The following is a 20,759-nucleotide window of genomic DNA, read 5'->3' as shown; positions in this document are numbered from 1 at the left end:
ATTACGAGGTATTTCAAAAATACTTTGAAATTTGATAATTTTGTAAACGTTTTTGGACTAAACTTAAGGATTTTTTTAACTTTCTCAATAAAAAACCCCCTATGTATGTAGTTATAAGTCCACAAAAATTAAAACCCTTTTTGTTGAACTCAACTGATATGCTTTCAGGTGAATCTCCCAAGCTGCGCAACAAGAGCAATCTAGATCCACAAAAATTAAAACCCCTTTTGTTGAACTCACATGGTATGCTTCTAGGTGAACCTCGGGCTCTCTATGCAACAAGAGCAATCAAGATCCATGCTTAGCTTAGATGATGATGTCCATGATGCAGAGGTTACCTAGTGCTCATAAGAAGAGGATGGCTTGGTTCTAAGTAGTGGATGCCATTAACATTATAGATAGTGGATGCCACTCTACTGACACATTGTCTCACATTGTTTGACATTGTCTCACTCATGTTTGGGTTACTTAGTGGGAAGGAGAAGACGATGGTTTTTGATGTCATGCATAGTGGAATGACAATGGTGTAGATCACACATATAGAAGGAGGGGGCCTAACTCAAGGAGATAGGAGCTCGTGGAGACACTTGATTAGGTGTCCCATGATTTAAGGTTAAGGTTTCTTTGGGGAGAGCATTAAGGGCGCAGTGATCATTTTCATGAGGTTGGAAAAGCGATAGATCAAGTGGTTGAGTGGTGCGGAGGGTTGAAGACTTATCAATGGAGGGAGAGGGAGAGGACAAAGTAGGAAGGATGGGACTAGGATCCTCTTCGTCATTGGAGTTTGGCGGCCCTTACATGTGGGCAAGGGTGTTTGGTACTTTGGTCCCCAATGTGAGCCCACAGTCCCGTGCAAAAAGACATAAGTTTGGACACGTGAGCCATGAGTATGGACACATGAGCCATGGGCCTTGGATAGGTGAACCTATAGACATGAGATCCTGGAGACATGAGTCTAGGGGTAGGTATACCTAATATAGTATGGACCACTTACTGCCATAAAGACTCATATACAAATACACCTACCCATGTCCTTTAAGGATTTTCTTGCCATACAATTTGTATCATCTACAAATTTTAAGAAAAAATCTTGTCCTTTGTATTTATTGGGAAATTAAGTACACTACAATAATTGCACACCAACCGTCATAGATCCAATTCCTAGATTTTCATACCTTAGGTAACCTCATTTCATACAAAGAAAGTATGTGAGCCGAGTTCACACAAAAAAAAAAAGTGCAAGCCTACATACATTAGTCTACATGCATAATTCTAGAGGTAGATAAACCTAATATAGTGAAGACCACTTCTTACTTCCATAAAGACTCATACAAAAAAACATACCCATGTCCTTAGGAAGATTTTCATGTCATACAATCTGTACCATCTATAAATTCCAAGGAAAATACTTCTCCTTCATAATTATTGGGAAAATTAAGTACACTTATTACTCAATCAATAATTGAACACATCAACCCTATCATAGGCCTAGTTCCTAGATTTTTGTATCCTAGGTAAGTATCTGAGCCTAGTTCATACAAAAAAAAGTGTGAGCCTGCAGGCTTAAGTCTAGAGGCATGAACTTGGACACATGAACCTGCATACGTGAGCCTATAGATGTGATTCTAGAGGCATGAACCTGGACACGTGATTTCCTAGTAGGAATAGATTATTATGCAGAGGATATGGGGATTCACCAAGTTTTCCTTGACCGACTATCTCAAATGGAAGGAAGGGAATAGATTTGTCAATGATGGTATGATTGCAAAGCTCCTAACTTCCATGGGCTTTTTTCAAACCGTAACCTCACCACCAATAGCAGAGGTAGCGTTGAATTTAAAGGAAAACCGTATTTTTTAAATATATGCAGCTACTTTTGAGGAGCTTCTTTGTCATGTTTCCAAATTGTTATAGGACCTTCCCATGGGCACAGTAACTAGTTACCTGAGCCATTTGCAATAAACGAAACTTGGCCACACCAATCCTTTCGGTGCCAAGTTTGGCACAGTTGGAAAATTGCAAGTAAAACTTGGCCACTTGGCCAATGTGTCATCATCATCTTAGCTAGTGTGCATGGGAAAGTAAAGAAACATCTCATGATAATCTTCCATGCTTTGGCACAGGTAAACTACACTGTGCTCGTGGTGGGGAAAAAGGCATTTAGTAAGCTTGACCGCATAGACACAAGGAAAATTCATACTTATTTTTTAAAATTGTACCACCAATGGGCACAAAAACTGCTACATTTTGAGATTTTGTGACTAGTGCTCATTAATGCCCACCACTGGCGTGGGCATTAATGAGCACATAACACTTTATAAGAAATAACAAAAATTAAATAACAAAAATCATGAACATGAACGCAAACTTCATTTTATTGATCCACTAGAAGTTTTATTTCTGTACATTAGTATCTAGTGGATGTTTCAAGGAAAGCAAACTCCAAGATTCAGATAAAGGCTTCTCCACTGAGGTCAAAGCTTTGGTGGTACTGAGATGAACTCATCTCCCTCGCTGATGGCTCTGAGAAACTCTGCAACTTTCTCTTCAGAGGAATTTATGTATGGCTCTACAGGGTCGACATCAGGTGGGCTGTCCTCCACGAGGATTGGATTATTGCAGCCACCAGCTGGAGCTCCATCCTCTTCACTTCGCAAGAAGGCTTCGAGAGCGCTCAGGCATGCCGAGACACACATGCCATGCACAGCAAACCACGATGTCCATATAACAGGATATGCAACAAACAGCCGACACACAAACTGCCATAAGTGGAGCACTGCATGAGCTCCACGCAAACATTCGCCCAGAAGCTCCTATAGCAAACATTCGCTCAGAAGCGCCACGCAAACATTCGCCCAGAAGCTCCTAGCACCCAGCCTACACACATGTACTCCACACCCAACCTTGACACGCATACTCCATGTGCCTTGACACGAGTACACCATGCGTCTTGACATGCGTAATACATGCGGCCGACTACAACACCATGCACCTTGACACGCGTAATGCATGCGAGCATGCACAAAATAACATGAAAATACTTTTGAATATTCCATATTAATAAATCAAATTTGAAAGCAACATAGTAAGCACATATTGGGTGCTTTTACTATAGAAAATGGGTCATAAATTCTATGAGATGGTGACAAAAGAACTTCCTAAAGATGGAAATTCCTAAGCCTAGGAGCGGAGAGAGAGAGAGAGAGAGAGCACAAGCAGGGGTTGATTTTTTTTGAAGCGTGCGCAGCGCAGGCATTTTTTGGCTATGGCGATCTCCCCATTTTTGGGCCTCTGGATCGCCTTCTTTGGCATGGGGTCTTCTTGATTTCCAGCTTCTACGGATAAATTCGCTTGCGCCAGACGGAGATAAGAAGAACCACAGAGAATTACAGACTCTTCTGCTACTGCCGCGATGGATAACCCCTCCGATCTCCATCCTGCCCGCTCGTCCATGTTTGCAAACCAGCCCTTCATGACCGCCCTCATCGCCTTCATGATCGCACAGTCCCTCAAGGTGCTCACAACATGGTATGTCCCTTTTCGCATCGCTTATGATGTTTGATCCCTGTCATTAGTTAGGTCTCGGTTGTGAAGGTGCAGATATGTGTTCGCCGCTGCTCATATCGCTTTAAAAATGATGAATTTCTTTATTCAGCATGTTATTAGTTGAGGTTTTAGGCATCATTAGTTAGGGTTTTGTGCATAACATTAGTTAGGTTCCTATGCATCTTAGACTTTAGTGCATACCATTACGTAGGGTTTTGTGCATCTGTTCTGTAATGGAGCTGCGGGAAGCGATGGCGCCGTATTTTTTATTACTATTTTTATACGAGTTGAGATCCTGCTAATCAGTCAATGCTGCTGCTCCTCTCCAAGCGCAGAGGCCATGGTTTTGCTCGTAGGTGACAAAGGACCTTGGTGTCCATCAGCTGAGGCTAGTGGGATTTGTACTCGAGACCCCTCACTCAAGCGTTCAAATACTTACCAATTCGCCTACAAGGCCGTGGACTAATTTCTTGAGGATTTGGTACCTTTGGCAAGATTAAAGATCTGTATTTTCAATTTTCCAAGCTATTGTTTGGCATCATCAAACAAATGCTCGGGCAACATAGTCAAGTAAATCTAATGTTATGTGGATTTGTGGGTTTGCTAGATGGGGTTGGCATTATGTGTGAGAGAGGCCAGGACAGTAATTCGAGATCTCAATCGTTTGCTAAAGGTACAAATTCTCACAGCACTTTAATACCAATAGTATTATGTACTGCCAGCCAAGATAGGTAAACATTGTGACATTGAAATCTTGAACTCATGCTAGCTTGCTGCCGACACAAGAGCAAAGATCTGTCTTTTGGATATCCTCAAGCATCTTGAGCTTGATAGCTTATGCTTAGTGGTGATGCTTCTAGCGAGAACGAGATACCAAGATATCCAATATGGGCAAAGAGTGATTCTGAAGTGTGGGCTAGGATGCCGCCATTATTATATTGAGTCCTAAGATACCGTGTAGGCATTGCACTTTGATGGTACTTGTGTTGATCGAGTTACTTAGACCGTGTAAGTCCTTTTGGATGAGATCCACGGGGTGAAGTAAAGTTAACTCCAGCACAAGCATGAGAAAGAAGCTGCCTTAGCATTCACCTCATTGATGGACACGCATGACTTGATGTGAGGCTCCAATTCATTGAGATTTGATATTGCAAATTAGATAGAGTGGAAATTTAACATAATATATTCATACATCACTCTTGAGACATTAATCTCACATTAGATCCAATGTCATGCCCTCAAAATCATGAAAATATTAAGGAAAAATTTCCTTCCATCAGACTAGCCAATGGTATCAACGATTATACTTGGAACACAACTCTCTTGGAGGAGCTCAAACCACTTCATCACCGTTGAGCAATTCTTACTCACACTTGCATTCGCGACCCCTTCGGGTCTAAAATTGCCTTTGTAGAGGACTTATCAAATTCGCTTCTATCGAGGGTTTATGATTTTTCTATCTTTTGTACTCTCTCTCTCTCTCTCTCTCTCTCATTCACTCTCAGTCACTTTCAGTCTTCGTAAAGCCTCAAAATAATGACTACAATGATTAAGATTCAGAAATCACGAAAATTTCAAGAATCTTAGAATTTGGATTCCAAGAGTTTGCCTTGAAGAAGAATTCAATATACCTTCATGCCTTCAATAGTGCACCCTACTATCAATAGTAGAGGCACGCCCAAAATAGTCTCCATGGTTGCATTCTGGACTTGTACTCAACCTTGTGATATGTACAATACTTTGCATACCATACACATAATGTTCCGTACGGGCCGTTATGTACACCATACAAAGGTGGCAAGCTTCTCCATAAGTTTTGAAGTTCTTATTTGTTCGAGAGTGTATTAGGTAGTTCCTATGCCTTATCCATGCATTTCATATCCATATGCTTTTCCTAGTAGCTTGCACATATTATTTGTGCACATATCTTTTCAAAGTACCATATTTTATATTTATACTATTCAAACTAGAAAAAGAGTTGTGACACACCTCACCCTAGATATGCATGGCTGGCCTGTAGGAGTGCAGTAGGTGTAGTTGCAATTGGGCAGTAGGCGTGGGAGACTCGGCAGCGTAGGTGCCACGTTGCAGGTCGTGAACATGCCGAAAGCATTTTATGTTGGCCGACTAGCATAGTAAGGTGCTATATATACGTGTGTTGGAAAATCATCATAATGATCTGCATTCCTCATGGTGATCAGAGTCTATAGAGCCTCCTGTTATGTCCCAAGGCTAATTAGGGTTAAGTATTATAGAAAAGGATTATACTTTGATAAATGTTTTTAGCCCTTCTTTCTTGACAATGAATAGCACAATGTAGAGAAGATAAGAGTGCACAGAGAGAGAGAGAGAGAGAGAGAGAGAGAGAGAGAGAGAGAGAGAGGAGACATCAAGGATTGGGTCCCAAATACTCTTTGAAGGGCCCCCACCATGTATGGTGTATTTGCTTTATTGAATGAGTAGACTGATGTCAGAATGCGCAGCGGAGATGATGACCAAATATGGGAACACAAGAGCAAACGCAATGCAGAAAACAACAGCACAAGAGAGAGAGAGATAGAGGTGTGTAACTCTGCTCTATATACACAAAGAAGATCCCGAAGTGATACACAAGTGAGAAGGGGCTGTGGGGCCATTTTATATGGCCCCCAAACAGCAGTCGGCCTGCTGTAGGGCAGCCGACAGGACCACATACTCCACGACTTGCCGAAATGTACAGTCGGCCAGCAGCAGGGGGTGTCGGCCAGCATCAAGAAGGTTCGCGACCTGTGCAAAATAGTCGGCCACCTCCAGTGAATACACAGATGCAGTCGGCCAAGATCAAGGTCCAATTGCCACAACAAGACTGCCTCCCATGCCATAGAAAAATAGGAAAAATGGGGAAAAAATACGGGGAGTGAGGAAAAATGATAAAACACCTACAAAGGGCGGGCACACCCACAACAGAGGCCTTGGTGTATATGTATAGACAGGAGATGACTTCTAACAACTGATAGGTTGTTGGTTGTAAATAACTCGGCAATCATCAAAGAGGTCTCCTTCCTTTTCAATGTCCCTCCTCAATGACTTCGGAAAGCACCAAGTTACATTCCTCTCTTTATAACACGTGGCATGACCTTTGTGCCATTTTTCACCTCACTTATAGCATAGTCCTTTGTTCCTTAACTCATTAATATGTGAAAGAGTGCACAAAGCGGAAGCAGAGTGGCACTAGAATGTGCTGAACAGAGAGTGCAAGAAAGAAAGAAAGAAAGAAAGATTTTATTCACGTCTTCCAAAAGACCGAACTCGGCCTATGAGACAAATCAGTGTACCTGTGTGGAGTATCCTCTGTCATCCCAACAAAATGAAAAAGTACTGAACTAAAAAGCTGAATATGGGTGTGCAATAAGTACAATGAGTGGGGGAGGGGATGGAGCTCTACTACTAGGAGAATGCAAAGCTATATGCATGGAGTATACAATCATGATATGCAACCTAGCTAGCTCCATCCTGTACCATACTGGGGTATAAAATGGTATACATCAATGAAGGGGGTGTCCACAGCTCCCTGAAGAACATGCCTGGGTCTGCTCTGAAGCGAGCCAGTCGCTCCGCACCCTCTCTGTGAAACTGAGCTCTGATCTCTGTCATCTCTCTCTGGTATAGGCGTGGTGTCCGAAAGCCAGGTGTCCTCTGACTCCTGCGGGCTCTGAGTGTCTCTGCTCTCTGGAGAGTATTTCCCTGCTGTGTAGGGGCTGGGAGTGGGGTGGATCTCTGAAAAAATGTAGTAATCTGTGTCTGTCGTCCCCCTTTGGAGCTGTCTGAGCTTGTAATGATGTCTCTCTGTGACGCTGTATGTCTAGAATGAATCTCCCCAGTATGCGCTGGTCTGCTGCCTCAAAGATCTGGCATAGGGAATGTGGCTCCCTGAATAAAATGGGATATCTCGCTCTGATGGCTGTATATGCTCTGCATCTGCATACATAATGCTCCTTACTCTCCACCTCCTCTCTGCACAATCTGCATACCCTCTCCTCTCGGGGGATCCGTGCTGCTCTGCCAGTCTCGATCTCCAATCGATGTGATGAGACTCTAAGCTGACCAATAGCTACTCGGAAGCCGTGTGGTAAAAAGCCCTCCATGTACCTAGGCCTCTCTATAAATCCATCATCAGTGATACTCATGAAGTGATCTCTGTGGTATAGCATCTTCGGTGGAAGAGGTTGTGTAGGTGATATCCATGTCTCTTGTGTATAGAGCTGCCATAGGTCTTGTCTCAATACTCTATTCCTCTATGAGAGACGGATATGTGGTGCATCCCTGTCATACTGGAATGGTGGTAGATGATCCATGTCTAGGCCATGCTGTGAGAACCAATGTGTGACTTGTGCATACCATGATCCTTTGTCTCCTGCCTCAGCCAGTTGTCTAGATGCCTCAAAAGCTCTGTATGACAATCTTTCCCGTGGCATCTCTCTGAATTTGTCTAGCAGGCGTATAGTTTGGAATATGGCCTCTACCATCATAGGAGGCACAGCAAACTCTGCTCGTATAATGTCATGAGGTACTGACGGTTTGCTGCGTATCATGCGTGCCATCATGAGGGCCTGTGGTCTCTCTATCTGTGTCCACCAATGGGTAGCAAGGCCTGGTGCCCATACCGTGCTCCATACATCAGTGCCGGTGTGACTAATGTGTCAAATAGCCACCCCTTCGTCCGGGGCTTCTGAAAATGCACCTGGTGGCACTGTCTCTCTAGCATAGCCAATGTTGCATATCCCCGTGTCAATCTAGCTCTGGTTGCTGAACCCATGGTGAAGCGTGTGGCTGCTACAGAGAAGGTAAACCCTAGGTACACGTATGATGTCACCACCTCCACCTGGCGTCCTACGAGAGTGAATGTCAGCTGACTCTTGCCTTGTCTCGATGTATGAAAGACCATAACCTTGGTTTTCCCAAGGTTCACAGTAACACCCCTCTGTTTGCAGAAATCATGGAGCGCATGTAGATGCTGTTGTAGACCTTCTGGAGACTCAGACACTAATACGATATCATCAACATAAAGCATAATATGTATTGAGGTACACCTGCTAGATCAACTCCATCGCCGCCTCCCCGTGTAATGAAGTCAGCCACCTCATCAATGTATAACCCAAATAGCGTGGGGGAAAGTGGGCATCCTTGCTTCACACCAATGGTGCTAGCAATAGTCTCGGACATACTTCCTGGGCATCTGACTTGCCCAAAAACCTGCTCATATAATGCATAGATGTCCCATATCATATCTGCTGGTATGCCAAGAGACTGCAGGCGCTGAAAGACCCTCTCGTGGTATTGTGTCAAATGCCTTGCGGAAATCCACAAAGCAGCAATAGAGCTTTCTCTTCCTCACTCTGGCTTGATCAATCATACATCTCAAAGTGAATACATGGTCAGTGGTAGAGAAAGCTCTCTTGAAGCCTGCCTGCCCTGATGAGCGTAAACCTGCTCGCTCAGCATATAAGCTAAGCTCTTGCTCCAACACTGCACCAGAGAGTTTGGCCAACACGTGGCCAACCATAACCGTCCTGTAGTTGCTCGGATCGAGCATATCCCCTGTTTTGTGGATCGGCACAATGGTGTGCATGGTCCACTCCGCAGGCAAACCCTCTGCTAGTGCCCTGTTAAACAGATGTGCAAGAAAAGGAGCCAAAGAATCTACTGCATATATGAGATGCTCACCTTGTAGGCCCATATGGTCGGAGGCCTGTCCATGCTGTAGGCGGCGGATAGCTTCCTTTACCATTGAGTGAGTAAAGAAGCTAGCTGTGGTAGGTCGAGGCTCCTGTGTGGCTGAGGTATAGGTGGCTGCTGTGGGGCGTGGTATAGGCCCTCTGCATATGTGTGCCATGTCTGTGGGTCTTCAATGGGTGTCGGTGGCCGGGGCTCTCTGAAGTGCTGCCATGAGATAGGGCTATCTCCTCTACTCATGAAGAAATGGAAGATCTCTAGCTCCTGTATCTTTGCGAAGGCCCGCCTTTTGCGGTGAGTAAGTCTCCTCATCTCTCTCCTCGACTCCTGCTCTGTGATGGTTCCCAAGGCTCTCTTTATGCGGAGCCGTGAGTATAGGGCTCTGCACTCGTCATCATACCATCTGTTCTAGGGCGTAGTCCCAGATCTCGCAGGCTCTCCTGAGTGGACACGATGTGGGAAGCTCTGTAATGCAGCCGTGTGTAGGAGTGATGCCAGCTGGGCTGTAATGGTATCCATAGGTGCCAGGGGATCCATGAGTAGGAGCCCATCCTCTACTCTGCCAGTGTATCTGTCTGCCATGTCATGTGTGAAGTAGATGGTAGTGTGTGGCGTTGGTATGTGGGGGACTGGTGATACTGGTGATCCGGCTAGTGAAAATGCCAAGTATGTATGATCTGCCCCAATAGGACGAGGTGGGATGGAGAATGAGGTGACAAGCTGTGATGCCTCCAAAGACCCCATAATGTAGTCTACCATCGTGCCTCTGGTCCGTGTATGACCCCCATGTGGGAAGCATGTCAGCCCTCCTGATCCCGGCCACTGTAGCATCCCGTTATAAATAACCAGACGATGCTTGGCTCCCAACTCTAGTAAGTGGTCCCCATAATGTCCTCTGTCTGGTCCAGTGTCCTCTGATGCCCGACTAGCCTCTATCTCCTCTGGATCCACAGGGTGGAGGATATCCTGTCATCATAGTCATACACCTCACAGTGTCTGCTCTGTGTGTGGGCATTGAAGTCACCCGTAAGAAATACTTCCCCTAGTGTAGAATAATGCATAATCTCCTCTGACAGACAAGTGTATGGCGAGGCTCCTGTCTCCTCCTCCTGTGGCATGTCCTCTGTAATGACATAGGAGGATCTTGATGGAGGAAAGTAACATAGGGCTATGTATATAACCCTGTCCTGTGAGAGCTGTAAGCTGATCCACATGTATCTGGCCTCTGGATCTTGTGCTACCACTCTCATTCTCCCTTGTAGCTCCCGTCTGAATAGAACTGCTACTCCCCTCGACCCTCTCAAGGTACCCTGGCGTGTGGTCCTCTTGTATGCTGACTCCCACTAGAATCCCTCTACTCAAGGTAGCCCTTTCTCTGGGCTCTGAGGTGTCTCTGTCAGAAGTATGATGTCTCTCCCCACCATAACATGCTCCAGTCATCCAGGCTGCACCCATAGTGAACCATTACAGTTCCATACTGCCATGTGTATCTCTTTTAGTGGCCTGGTCTGTGTCCCATAGGTCCCAAACTGCTAACCATGGGCCGGCCGTCAATGATGACCCGACCATCTCGATAGAAGGCCTTCTTGCCTTCTCTCCTCGCGTGTAAGACTCGTGGCATGCAAGCTCTCCTATGCTCTAGCTGCATCCTCGTGAGATCATCATCCAAGAAAATAGGAGCTCCCTCTAAGCCTCGTAGTATGACCCTCTTCCTCATGAAGATGACTCTCTCTGTCTCTCCTGCAAACTGTAGGATGAGGGCTCGCTTGCGTGTTGAGTCTTTCCCGGCTCTTCATGCTTTGGTGAAGGGGAGAGGGTTCTCTTCCCTGTAGCCTAGCTTCATGCATAGAAGTTGTCCATCTTTCTCGGGAGTGGAGTTGGGTGTCTCGGCTATACCTGTGACCTTCCCTTTGAGTCTCCTCCCTCACTTCTTTACGGATGTTCTTCTTCACCACCTCAACCCATCCTGACTGCTTGGCTTCGAGTTTTCCCTCCATGTCCTTTGTGATCTCCTTGGAGATCTCTTCTTTGATGGCAGTGAGAGTGTTGTCATTGATCTCCCTTTCTTCCTTCTCGGTGTTCTTGACGGCTACCAGTTCCACTTTCAATGCACTCACCTCCTCCTTGAGTGCTATGTTCTCTTGTTCAAGGTCCGTGACCCGTGCTTCGAGGGCCATGACCCAGAGAGTTCTCTGAAGGAACGATGGTGTATTTGCGAGTTCCGAAAGATTCTGAGACTTTACGGACAGGTTGATCTCCGAAATTATCCCCTAGATACTGTGGACCATTTCGTATTACACGACGGATTGGTTCAGTTGCATATGAATTGGTTCAGTTGCATATGAATTGGATTTGCCTTCTCGTATGAAAGTTCATCTTGTATTTCATGTCAGTATACTTAAGGAAGTACTGGGTGGAACAGACCAGTTGGTTACTCCTCAAGAAATCATAGATGTCGAGGACATGACATTTGTTCCACACGAACCTGAAAAGATTCTTGGATTTCGTGAAAGAAGATTGTGTAATATGCTTATCACGGAATACAAGAGGAGTGAGCTCTTAGAGGAAGGGGAGTATGTCATGTGCACAGTGTGTATCTAACGTGTGCTACACGCACACAAGACTAGCTTCGAGGTTTGGGGAAGCTTGGAGCTAGGCAGGCTGATTGGCGAGCTGAGTTAAGGATAGACTAACGGGCGGGCACCCAAGTATGGACGGGCGGGCACCCAAGTGTGGATGCCCGATGACCGGCCAAGAGCCTATAAAGGGTGGCCAAGGTTAGTCATTAGTGATATAGAGTCTCGTGTGATTTGTGAGAGCTCTATGGTCTGGAGCCTGGATCTAGTGCAGACGTGCACTTGCTTTATGCAGCCGAGGCCGGCAGCAGTCTCAAGGCCCGCGAGGGTAGCTTCGTGGCGGTATGGGACGTTGCAAGGTAGAGATTGGTCGGTACGTCCATCTAGTTAGCTCACCTCGTGGCTCGGTGGGAACAGCCAGGTCTTGTGGGCTTGCCCACGGCTGTCATGGTTGGGAGGTGAGTCAGGCCTGCACCCCCTTCTTGTTTGTCTGTTTTGTTTGTAGGTTTTGAGTCTTGTACCAGGAGCGTTCCACGAGGAGATCCTATGGGGATTTGATAGACATTGAATATTGTGGATATTTTAAGACATTGTTATTGTATTTTGGATAACTTGGTGCTAGACTCATGAAGCACCTCCAAAGCTTGTAACAGTTACATACTCCTTAGTAAAACGACATAAATTCCAGAGAGAAAAGGAAGGGGGGGGGAACCAGTGTGGTGTTAACTATTTAAGTGTGCTTGTGGTTTTAAGTGAATAAATTGTGCACCTTTATTTTGCGAGCTCTTGGATTAGTTACACACATCATACGTATTGTACCTAATGTTTCTAACCATCTCGGTCTCCAAACCATCTCTGGAGGGGTGCCATGCAAGTTGGTAAATTCTTGCTCTTCATTTTTTTTTTAAAGTGTTGAATGTAGCTTCCTTTGGGAGGTCATATCTCCAAATCCAGCACCCTAGATTTTTGAAGACCTCGATGAGCTCTATGTTTTTCGGCTTCACACTTCTTGTCCAAACTCCACTAGTGGAGCCTTGAAATTCAATTTGCAGAAGTTGACATGAAAATCTAAGCCCAAAAAATAGTACAAAATGACTTGTTCCTCTACTTCAAGTTGCTGCTTGGTGATCAAGATGGCCGAATCAACTTGGGATTAGACATACAAATTTGCTCTACTCCACATCCTCTACAACCTTGCTATTGGACACTTTTTCAAATTCCAAATGGAATAGCTTCAGAAAAGGCTCCCAAAATGGGGAAAAGACTAGATATTGTAGCATTTTGTAAAAATGTAGTAAGTATTTACATATCTAGATATAATCTACAATGGCATTACAAATGGTATGTAAAATAAGGGAATAATAAAATGAGACATCGCAGTTGATGCTTGAGATTCATACGAGTTGGAAGTAAATCCATTTTCTTGGTCTTATTGAGACCGGACAATCAATTTGAATGATAGTTTAAATGTGCGAAGCTAAAAGAGTAGACAGAAGCCCTTGTACAAAAATATTACATGTATGTGGACAATTTCTTTCAATCTATATTTTAATGCTGTTTTGTAGTATTTATATAGTGAGCACTCCTTGAAGGTGACTTATTTGGGAGCTTGCATTTCAGGTACAAAGAGAAACGGTGGGAAGCAAAGAGGCTGGTTAGCTCTGGTGGGATGCCGTCCTCGCATGCAGCTACTGTGATGGGCCTTGCAGCAGCCATAGGCTTGAAAGATGGTCCTGGAGGGTCCCTTTTTGCAATTGCAGTAGTGCTAGCGAGTGTGGTAGGTTTATTTTTTGAGTTTTAAAACAGCAAAACACGAGTGCAGCAATAGTCCATTAGAGAGTAAGCCAGGCTATTTTGATATGTGCATAAATGCCACAAAGTTTGAAGGCTAAGCCCTGAATCAAATTTGGAACCTTGCAGGTGATGTATGACGCATCTGGAGTAAGACTGCAGGCAGGTCGACAAGCCGAGGTAGTGCATGTTCTAACTTCTTTGGTGCATTCATGCTTATTTATGTTTTTTTTTCTGAGGTGACACTTAAGAGAACAAGTATGGAAGGGTTGATTTCTGGCTTTTGGAGTGAGGTGACACTTAAGAGAACATGTTTTTTTTTTCTGAGGTGACACTTAAGAGAACAAGTATGGAAGGGTTGATTTCTGGCTTTTGGAGTGAATGTTTTCTTTACCCCCTCTCTCATAAGCACTTCAAGTCTTTTGTAGACGTTAATCTCTCTCTCTCTCTCTCTCTCTCTCTCTCTCTCTCTCTCCCGACACACGCAAAAAAACTCTACCATGTACCCAACCAACCACCCTTTGCCCCGCTTCATCATTGACCCTTTTCAATGTCTCAAATGTCACCACAGCCATACACAAACTCTGGAACAGGTGTGCCTAGAATCATGAAGGATTATTCGCGGAGCATTTTGCACTTGCATGTGACACCCTAGCCCTTCTCCTAACACACATGTTCAACAGAGCTTTATGGCATGGCTTCCCACCTTCTTGGTCCACTAAGACCATCACCATTATCCTCAAAGTGACCCTTTAGATCCTGGCAACTACAGGAGTATCATGATTGGCACACATTGACCGAAGTTTATGGATCTGTGTTAAGAGTCTGAGCTTAGCTCCATTGCGGAGAGGCATGGATACAGGGCCTCAGGGCAGGCAGGCTACCGGAGGTCATATTCTACATTGGACCAAATTTTCATACTGAGGGCCATGATTGAGGAGGCCAGGTCTCAGATGTTTACTGTTGCTTTTTGGACTTCTGCAAAGCTATTGACATGGTCTCTTGGGCACATCTCTTTGGGCGCTTGCAAGCTTTGGGTGTACCCTTGGAGCTGATACGGGGCATCATAGCACATTATGAGCCAGCTACTGGCTGGGTCAGAGCTCCAGGAGGTATGTCATGGGAGGACACTAGCACTATTGGGGTGAAATAGGACTGCCCTCTTTCTTTCGATTCTGTTTGGTCTCTACATGGATGAGATCCTCCTTCAATGAAATGGAGGCATGAGCCAAAGATAGGCTAACAAAGTGATGGCAGCTACCAGATGTCAAGCCGCACGATCAATCTCCAAGTAGTAGCCTCGAACATAATCTTCCTTTTGCACGGAGCTGACGGCCTGGCTAAGTATGCGAATGGCCAGCTGCTGTAGCTCCGGTCCATCCGAACCAAAGTCCTCCCACCATCTGTGCATCATGACAACCATAGGAGCCATGAAATGACTTGTACACGGAAAGCTGGTCCCTAATCTTGCGCCAAACCGATGCATTAGGAAAATTTCAAATTTTGGGGGACTTCCCAGGCAGAGAATCCATGACTAAAATATTCAAATTTTGGGGGACTTCCCGAGTAGAGAACCCATGACTATAAAATATTCATCAGATTTTGGGGGACATCTTGATTCTCAACAAGCAAAGAACCCTTGCTGCTCTTGATGAAGAGATGATCCTATTAGGGCAGGTAGCGTTCACAAGTTTAGGTTTTATTGGGTTTTAGGCCTATCAAGTATGCTTTATACTTTGCAAGGGTCAAGTTTGTGCACACATTTGTTGTTATCACTCCATGTAATTTCCCTTTCTTTTGATGGAGCAAGTAAAGCACTTCATCCTCTCCACCCTCATTACTCTTCTATTAAGATCCAATTTTGGGAGGGCTTTGTTCATGTCCTCATCTTCATCGATGGCATATTCGAAGATCGGTGCAAAAGGAAGATTATGTTCGAGGCTACTCTTGGAGATTGTTTGTGCTGCTTGACATCTAGTAGGTGCCATCACTTTGTTAGCCTATCTTTGGCTCATGCATCCGTTTCATTGAGGGAGGGATTGTTAGGGAAAGTCAATGTTAAAGGAGATTTGTAGAAAGTGTGTGTTGTGTGGGAAAAACCCCTTGTAAAGATATCTATTGTGTAGGTTCCTTTGTGTGTGGAAACAGTCCCTTAAGATATTATGTAAGCATGTGACACCTTTTGAGGACACTTGGCATCATATTTGGCATAAGGTAGATGTGGTGGCAACATATGCTTTAGAATATGTAAAGGGGTTCTCTCCTATAAAAGGACTATCATTTTATGTTTAATATAACACACTAAGCCAAGGTGTAGTCTATGGTGCACTCCGCTTGTAGATTAGGTTGTTCATTAATTATTGTGTCATTAGGCTTGTGTATGGTTTAACTCTAAAACCATTATGCTTCCTGTTTCTAGTTTTGCCCTAAGCCTAAACCCCATCAATTGGTATCAGAGCCTTCCCGCGACTGGTTCTGGTAACCCTCTTTTCTCATGTCCAGCACTGCCCAGTTCATGTCCCTGCCATCAGCCCGTTTGCCTGACCTTGGCACCAGGTCCAACCGACCTCGACATCGTCACCGGCCCCGCACTCGCACCACTCTTCTTGGCCGGTGGTGCTCCGCCGCCACCCCGCCCAGCCCCCTTGACGTCCCCCTTGGAGGCCTCCCTCACAAGGGATAGGGGGACGGGGACGGCTACGAGCCGGGATGGTGTGGAGGACGGCTCTGTGGGGGACGGCAAATAGCCACTGCGCTTTCCAACGGTCAGTTTTGTGATCGTTATTCTGGCCATTTGGGGACGCCGTCTTGGGGGCGTGTGTGGGCTCTCTTGCCTTGGCCCTTGGCCCTTGCCTCTTCTCTTGAGTCTTGCCTATCTATATAAGAACAAGCGCGCGCACACACTTCCTCACACACACACACACCTTCAAGCCTTCAAGGAAGTTCAAGTCTCTTGAGTCTTTGCTCATTGCTCAAGCTTCAAGTAGCAAGCCACACACACACAAGCACTCTACTACTCTAGTCTCTACTCTCTCTAGTCTCTCTCCCTCAAGCCTCTTCCAACTTCCAAGCCTCTCACACAAGCACTCTAGTCTCTCTACTCTCTATGATCTAGTCTCTCTCTCTCAAGCCTCTAGTCTCTCTTCCCCAAGCCTCTCTCCCTCTCTCAAGCCATCTTCAACCATGGCATCCTCCACTGAGCACTCAACCATGGGCATGTAAGCTTTGCCCATACCGGTGAACGGGTGGCGCCGACAAAGTGCGAGCCCACCTTTTGCATGAGAGTGGCCTAGTGGGCATGAGGTGCGGTTTTGCACGAATGTCACAACCGAAAAGAGACAGGAACTTCTCGACAAGCTTGCCGTCTACGAGGTGGTTGAAGCAGCAAGAAGGACACCACGAGTGGCTGTGGATCCTGCGACGATGGAGAGAGGAACTCGAGCCTCTACGATGGATTCATGTGGTGGATCAAGATCATGCACGCCATCACCTTCACCATCGAGTCGGAATGTTGCTCCATCCATCATGCCGGCACCCTCCATCTCCACGGCCTCTCAACCCTTGTGGAGCCCACGGCGACAATCTACACTTGGGGAGAATTGGAATCCCAAGTTGAAGGAGGAGATGGATATGGCGGTGGCCTGCTTCTTCTTCCACGACCACATTGTCTTTCAAGCGGCTAGGTAAGTGCTATCGATCATTGCTAATTCATCATTCATGTTTTCATCATACTAGTCCCCTTCTCATTAGTAAATTGCTTTCTTGAATAGGTCGGAATACTTCAAGGTCATGGTTAAGAAGATTGGGTAGTATGGCTTAACCTATATGCCTCCCTCATCCGAGAGCTTGCGCACTACATTGCTTGAAAAGGAGAAGCGCATTGGAGAGCAAGCGGCCGACAACACAAAGCGGCAATGGGAGAGGAACGGAGTCTCCCTCATTGTGGATGGATGCAGCGACACCCGCAAGAGGAGTATTCATGGCGTGATTGCATATTCCCGTAGAGAGATGTACTTCATCTCATCTCATGATGCATCCGGCACCGAGAAGAGCGCGGATGTACTTGCGGCGGAGTGGGCTACCACCATGGAGATCATTGACTCCGAGCATGTAGTGGGCTTTGTTGCGGATGGGGAGCCTTCGAATAGGGCGACGGGAGTTATCCTCCAAGGTATGTATGGACATGTCACGGTGTCCTTTTGTATGGCTCATTACCTAAACAACCTCCTCAAGGACATAGGGGCATTGCTATGGATCAGCTCGCTCATTGAGAAGGCTAACACCATGGTCTCCTTTCTCCTCAACCACCCATGACTTCGGCATGAGTTCAACAAGAGGTCCTCTCTCTCTCTCTCCTCAAATATTCCGACACCTGGTTTGCCTACAACTTCCTCATGTTGGGCCGGTTGAAGGATTGTAGCGGTGCTTTGAGGAGACTTTTCCTTAACGACAAGTTTGTCGACATGCAAGAGTCCAGTACAAACATTGGCCGAGAGTGTAGGTTACAGGCGGATGATGCCTCGTGGTGGGAGAGTGTAAAGACCACGGATGCTATGATGAGGCCCATAGTCCACCTATTGAGGATTGTAGACACTATGCAACCATGCATAGGCAAGGTCTACGAGGCCATGGATCGCATGATAGAGAAGTTGAAAGACTTTATGCCTGACGAAGTCAAATACAAGGAGATCCATGCCTTGTGTCTAAAAAGGTCGAGTTCCTACTACTCTCCATTGCAGCTTACGTGGTGGACCCAGAATTCGAAGGCAACAAGTAGGAGAGTGACCGGGAGGTGACCGCTAGGTGGATGTCTTTTTTGTAAGCCTTGTTTCTATAAAAGGCTCAGCTCCTTTTTATCTTACTTTCCCTACTTAGAGCCGGGGGGTTTGTCTATGGATGGTATGGTCAAGCTCGTGTTAGGCCTGATATGAGAGTTTAAGTGTTGGCATCATTGTGTTCTTTTGTATCACATGATTGCAATTTAAAGCCCAAATCATCATACTGAAGGTCTCTCTCTTGGATGACACTCCTTCACTACAAAGGGGGGTTTGTTGGATATTTCGGAGTCTAGTAAGTGTCCAGTGGTGTGTGAACACTCTCTTATTAAGAGAACATAAGATAGGGCCTTGGTGCCTATACATGGTGGAAGTAGTATCATAATACAATCATTGTTGTGCTGTGCAACAACTCTCTCTCTCTCTCTCGTGTGTGTGTGTTATCACATCCATCTCTCTCTCTCTCTCTCTCTCTCTCTCTCTCTCTCTCGCATCCATGTCTATGCACCAAGTCACCATGGCTTTTTCTCTCCATCTCTCCTTCCACTTTCACTCTCTCTTGGCTGAAATCAAGTTCACCTACAAGGCTGATCCTGCATTTTTTTTTGACACAAAGGGCTCCAAAAACACCTTTTGGAGCTTCTTTTTTGTCTCTATGCACTAATGAAACACTTATCAACGAAATACACTGCAGGTGTTGAATCAGATTGTATTTGAGCTTCCACGAGAGCATCCTCTGGCAGAGTCTAGACCTCTTCGAGAGCCACTTGGCCACACACCACCACAGGTGAGATTATCTTTTCCATGAAATTTATGGCATTTGTTAGTTTGTTTTTTGTATTTATCATGTCATTCATCTTATCTGTAGTTAGGTCTAGCCAAGTCATGTGAATACTCAGATTTATCTGGGGAAAGTGCAATCTGCAGTATACATTTACGTGAGGGTGCCTATGCGGGAGTGTAACCCTGCACGCTTGCCATCCCTCTGTGTGTTGTAGGCAATGCCTATGTAATGCATTGTCTAGCTGAAGTTACCTCGTGCAAATGCAAGCATGTGATGATGCATGACAGTTCCATACCATTATATGGTCTTACAAGCCATATGTTCATATGAATTCAAATTTCACAGGGTGCAAGTGTGTGGCATGTGTGCATGGTGCTGTAATGAAGTTCTGAGTTAGTGTGTAGTAGTGACCTTAGCTTGATTGTTTGGATTTGCAGGTAGTTGCGGGTGCAGTGCTTGGCTGTCTGGTGGCATTACTGCTGCATGTTATGTCAGGAGAGGGTGCTTCTTGATGAAAACATTTTTTTGCCCTGTCAGGGCGGTGTACACTGTTCTTCAGTTTAGCTCAAATCTTCTAAACCTGGAAGATTGGGGTTGTGTTGATTTAATTGTATGAAGCAGCTGCAGTGAGAGAGAGAGAGAGAGAGAGAGGGGGGGGGGGGGGGGGGGGGGGGGTCTCTGATTTTGTTGGGTCCCAGTAATCTGGTAGTCCTCATGCATTTTATCAAGATTCCCAGTGATGTAGTGAGGACAGAGAACCATGGAACATTGGTGGTGGTGGTGGTTTGGAATTGCCTCTAGATTGCTACAAGGAACGGGTAAGTGTATCAAAACCGATTGTATGGCTATGATAAGTTGGATGGATGGCACAGTGTGGCATTTGCACTTTGGAGGTTTTATATAATGGCACAAATTTTACATAGCTCCCCTACTACAAATATCAGCAAATTGTTAAACCCTGTTTGCCTTGGCAATGGAAACAACAACCAGTCTTAAAAAAAAGCTTTGTTATCATCAGTAATATTCTAGGCTTTTATTATAGTCACACGAGTTCTACCTACCTTCCCACTACAAATTTTTCAGTGTGTTAGAAGACAGTTCTAGCGCACAATTTTTTGCATTATTTTCACCATCTCTTTGTCAATGCCCATGTGTTTCGTGTTAACCATTTGCTAAAAAGTGATTAAAATAGGCCCAAAAAGCGCCTCACTATATGTACCACCTTACTTTCTTCACCTGTTTTTTTACGGACCCTACAATTACAGGGTTATTAAAGTAGCCATGAAAAAAAAACCACCATAGCTAGCATGCATGCACTACATAAATTATAAGTGCCTTCAAGGCAGAAGCATCACTAATAATTTGGTGGTTGTTGAGGAAGGGATTTGGCTTTTGTTTATATAAATTACATTTAAAGTACCTTGCCAAGGTTTATGAATGACAATCATCAACAATTGTCATGGTCAATCAAAAGTAACACAACATCCAATGTATTGGACAATTTGGTGCCTTTTTCAGTGAACTAGGTAAGCTTGCCATGGGTTCTCTCCCCATCTTCTCTTTTCATGAAATGCC

At 45.2% G+C, this 20,759-nt stretch overlaps 1 protein-coding gene across 1 annotated transcript; it reads left to right on the top strand.

The window, feature by feature from the left end:
* The first annotated feature begins 3,160 nt into the window (after positions 1-3,160).
* On the top strand, positions 3,161-20,106 carry LOC147635459 (uncharacterized). The gene is made up of 5 exons (XM_086802739.1): positions 3,161-3,528; positions 13,455-13,611; positions 13,755-13,805; positions 19,095-19,187; positions 19,622-20,106. Exons 1-5 carry the CDS (start codon positions 3,413-3,415, stop codon positions 19,694-19,696), a joined length of 492 nt encoding a protein of 163 aa, XP_086658865.1. The 5' UTR covers positions 3,161-3,412; the 3' UTR covers positions 19,697-20,106.
* Positions 20,107-20,759: the final 653 nt, after the last annotated feature.

The sequence above is a fragment of the Cibotium barometz genome, chromosome 9 (assembly GCF_041138505.1).
Source record: "Cibotium barometz isolate CiBa-2024 chromosome 9, ASM4113850v1, whole genome shotgun sequence".
NCBI lineage: Eukaryota > Viridiplantae > Streptophyta > Polypodiopsida > Cyatheales > Cibotiaceae > Cibotium > Cibotium barometz.
The sequence above is the reverse complement of the archived record's forward strand: the minus strand, read 5'-3'. Positions and strand labels throughout refer to the sequence as shown.

What these genes read in the sequence shown, in the direction of transcription:
- LOC147635459 (XM_086802739.1), top strand. Translation starts at nt 3,413, where the DNA reads ATGGATAACCCCTCCGATCTCCATCCTGCCCGCTCGTCCATGTTTGCA. An exon ending in CTCAAGGTGCTCACAACATG is followed by an intron (nt 3,529 to 13,454) that starts GTATGTCCCTTT and finishes CTTGCATTTCAG; the next exon opens with GTACAAAGAGAAACGGTGGG. An exon ending in CAGTAGTGCTAGCGAGTGTG is followed by an intron (nt 13,612 to 13,754) that starts GTAGGTTTATTT and finishes GGAACCTTGCAG; the next exon opens with GTGATGTATGACGCATCTGG.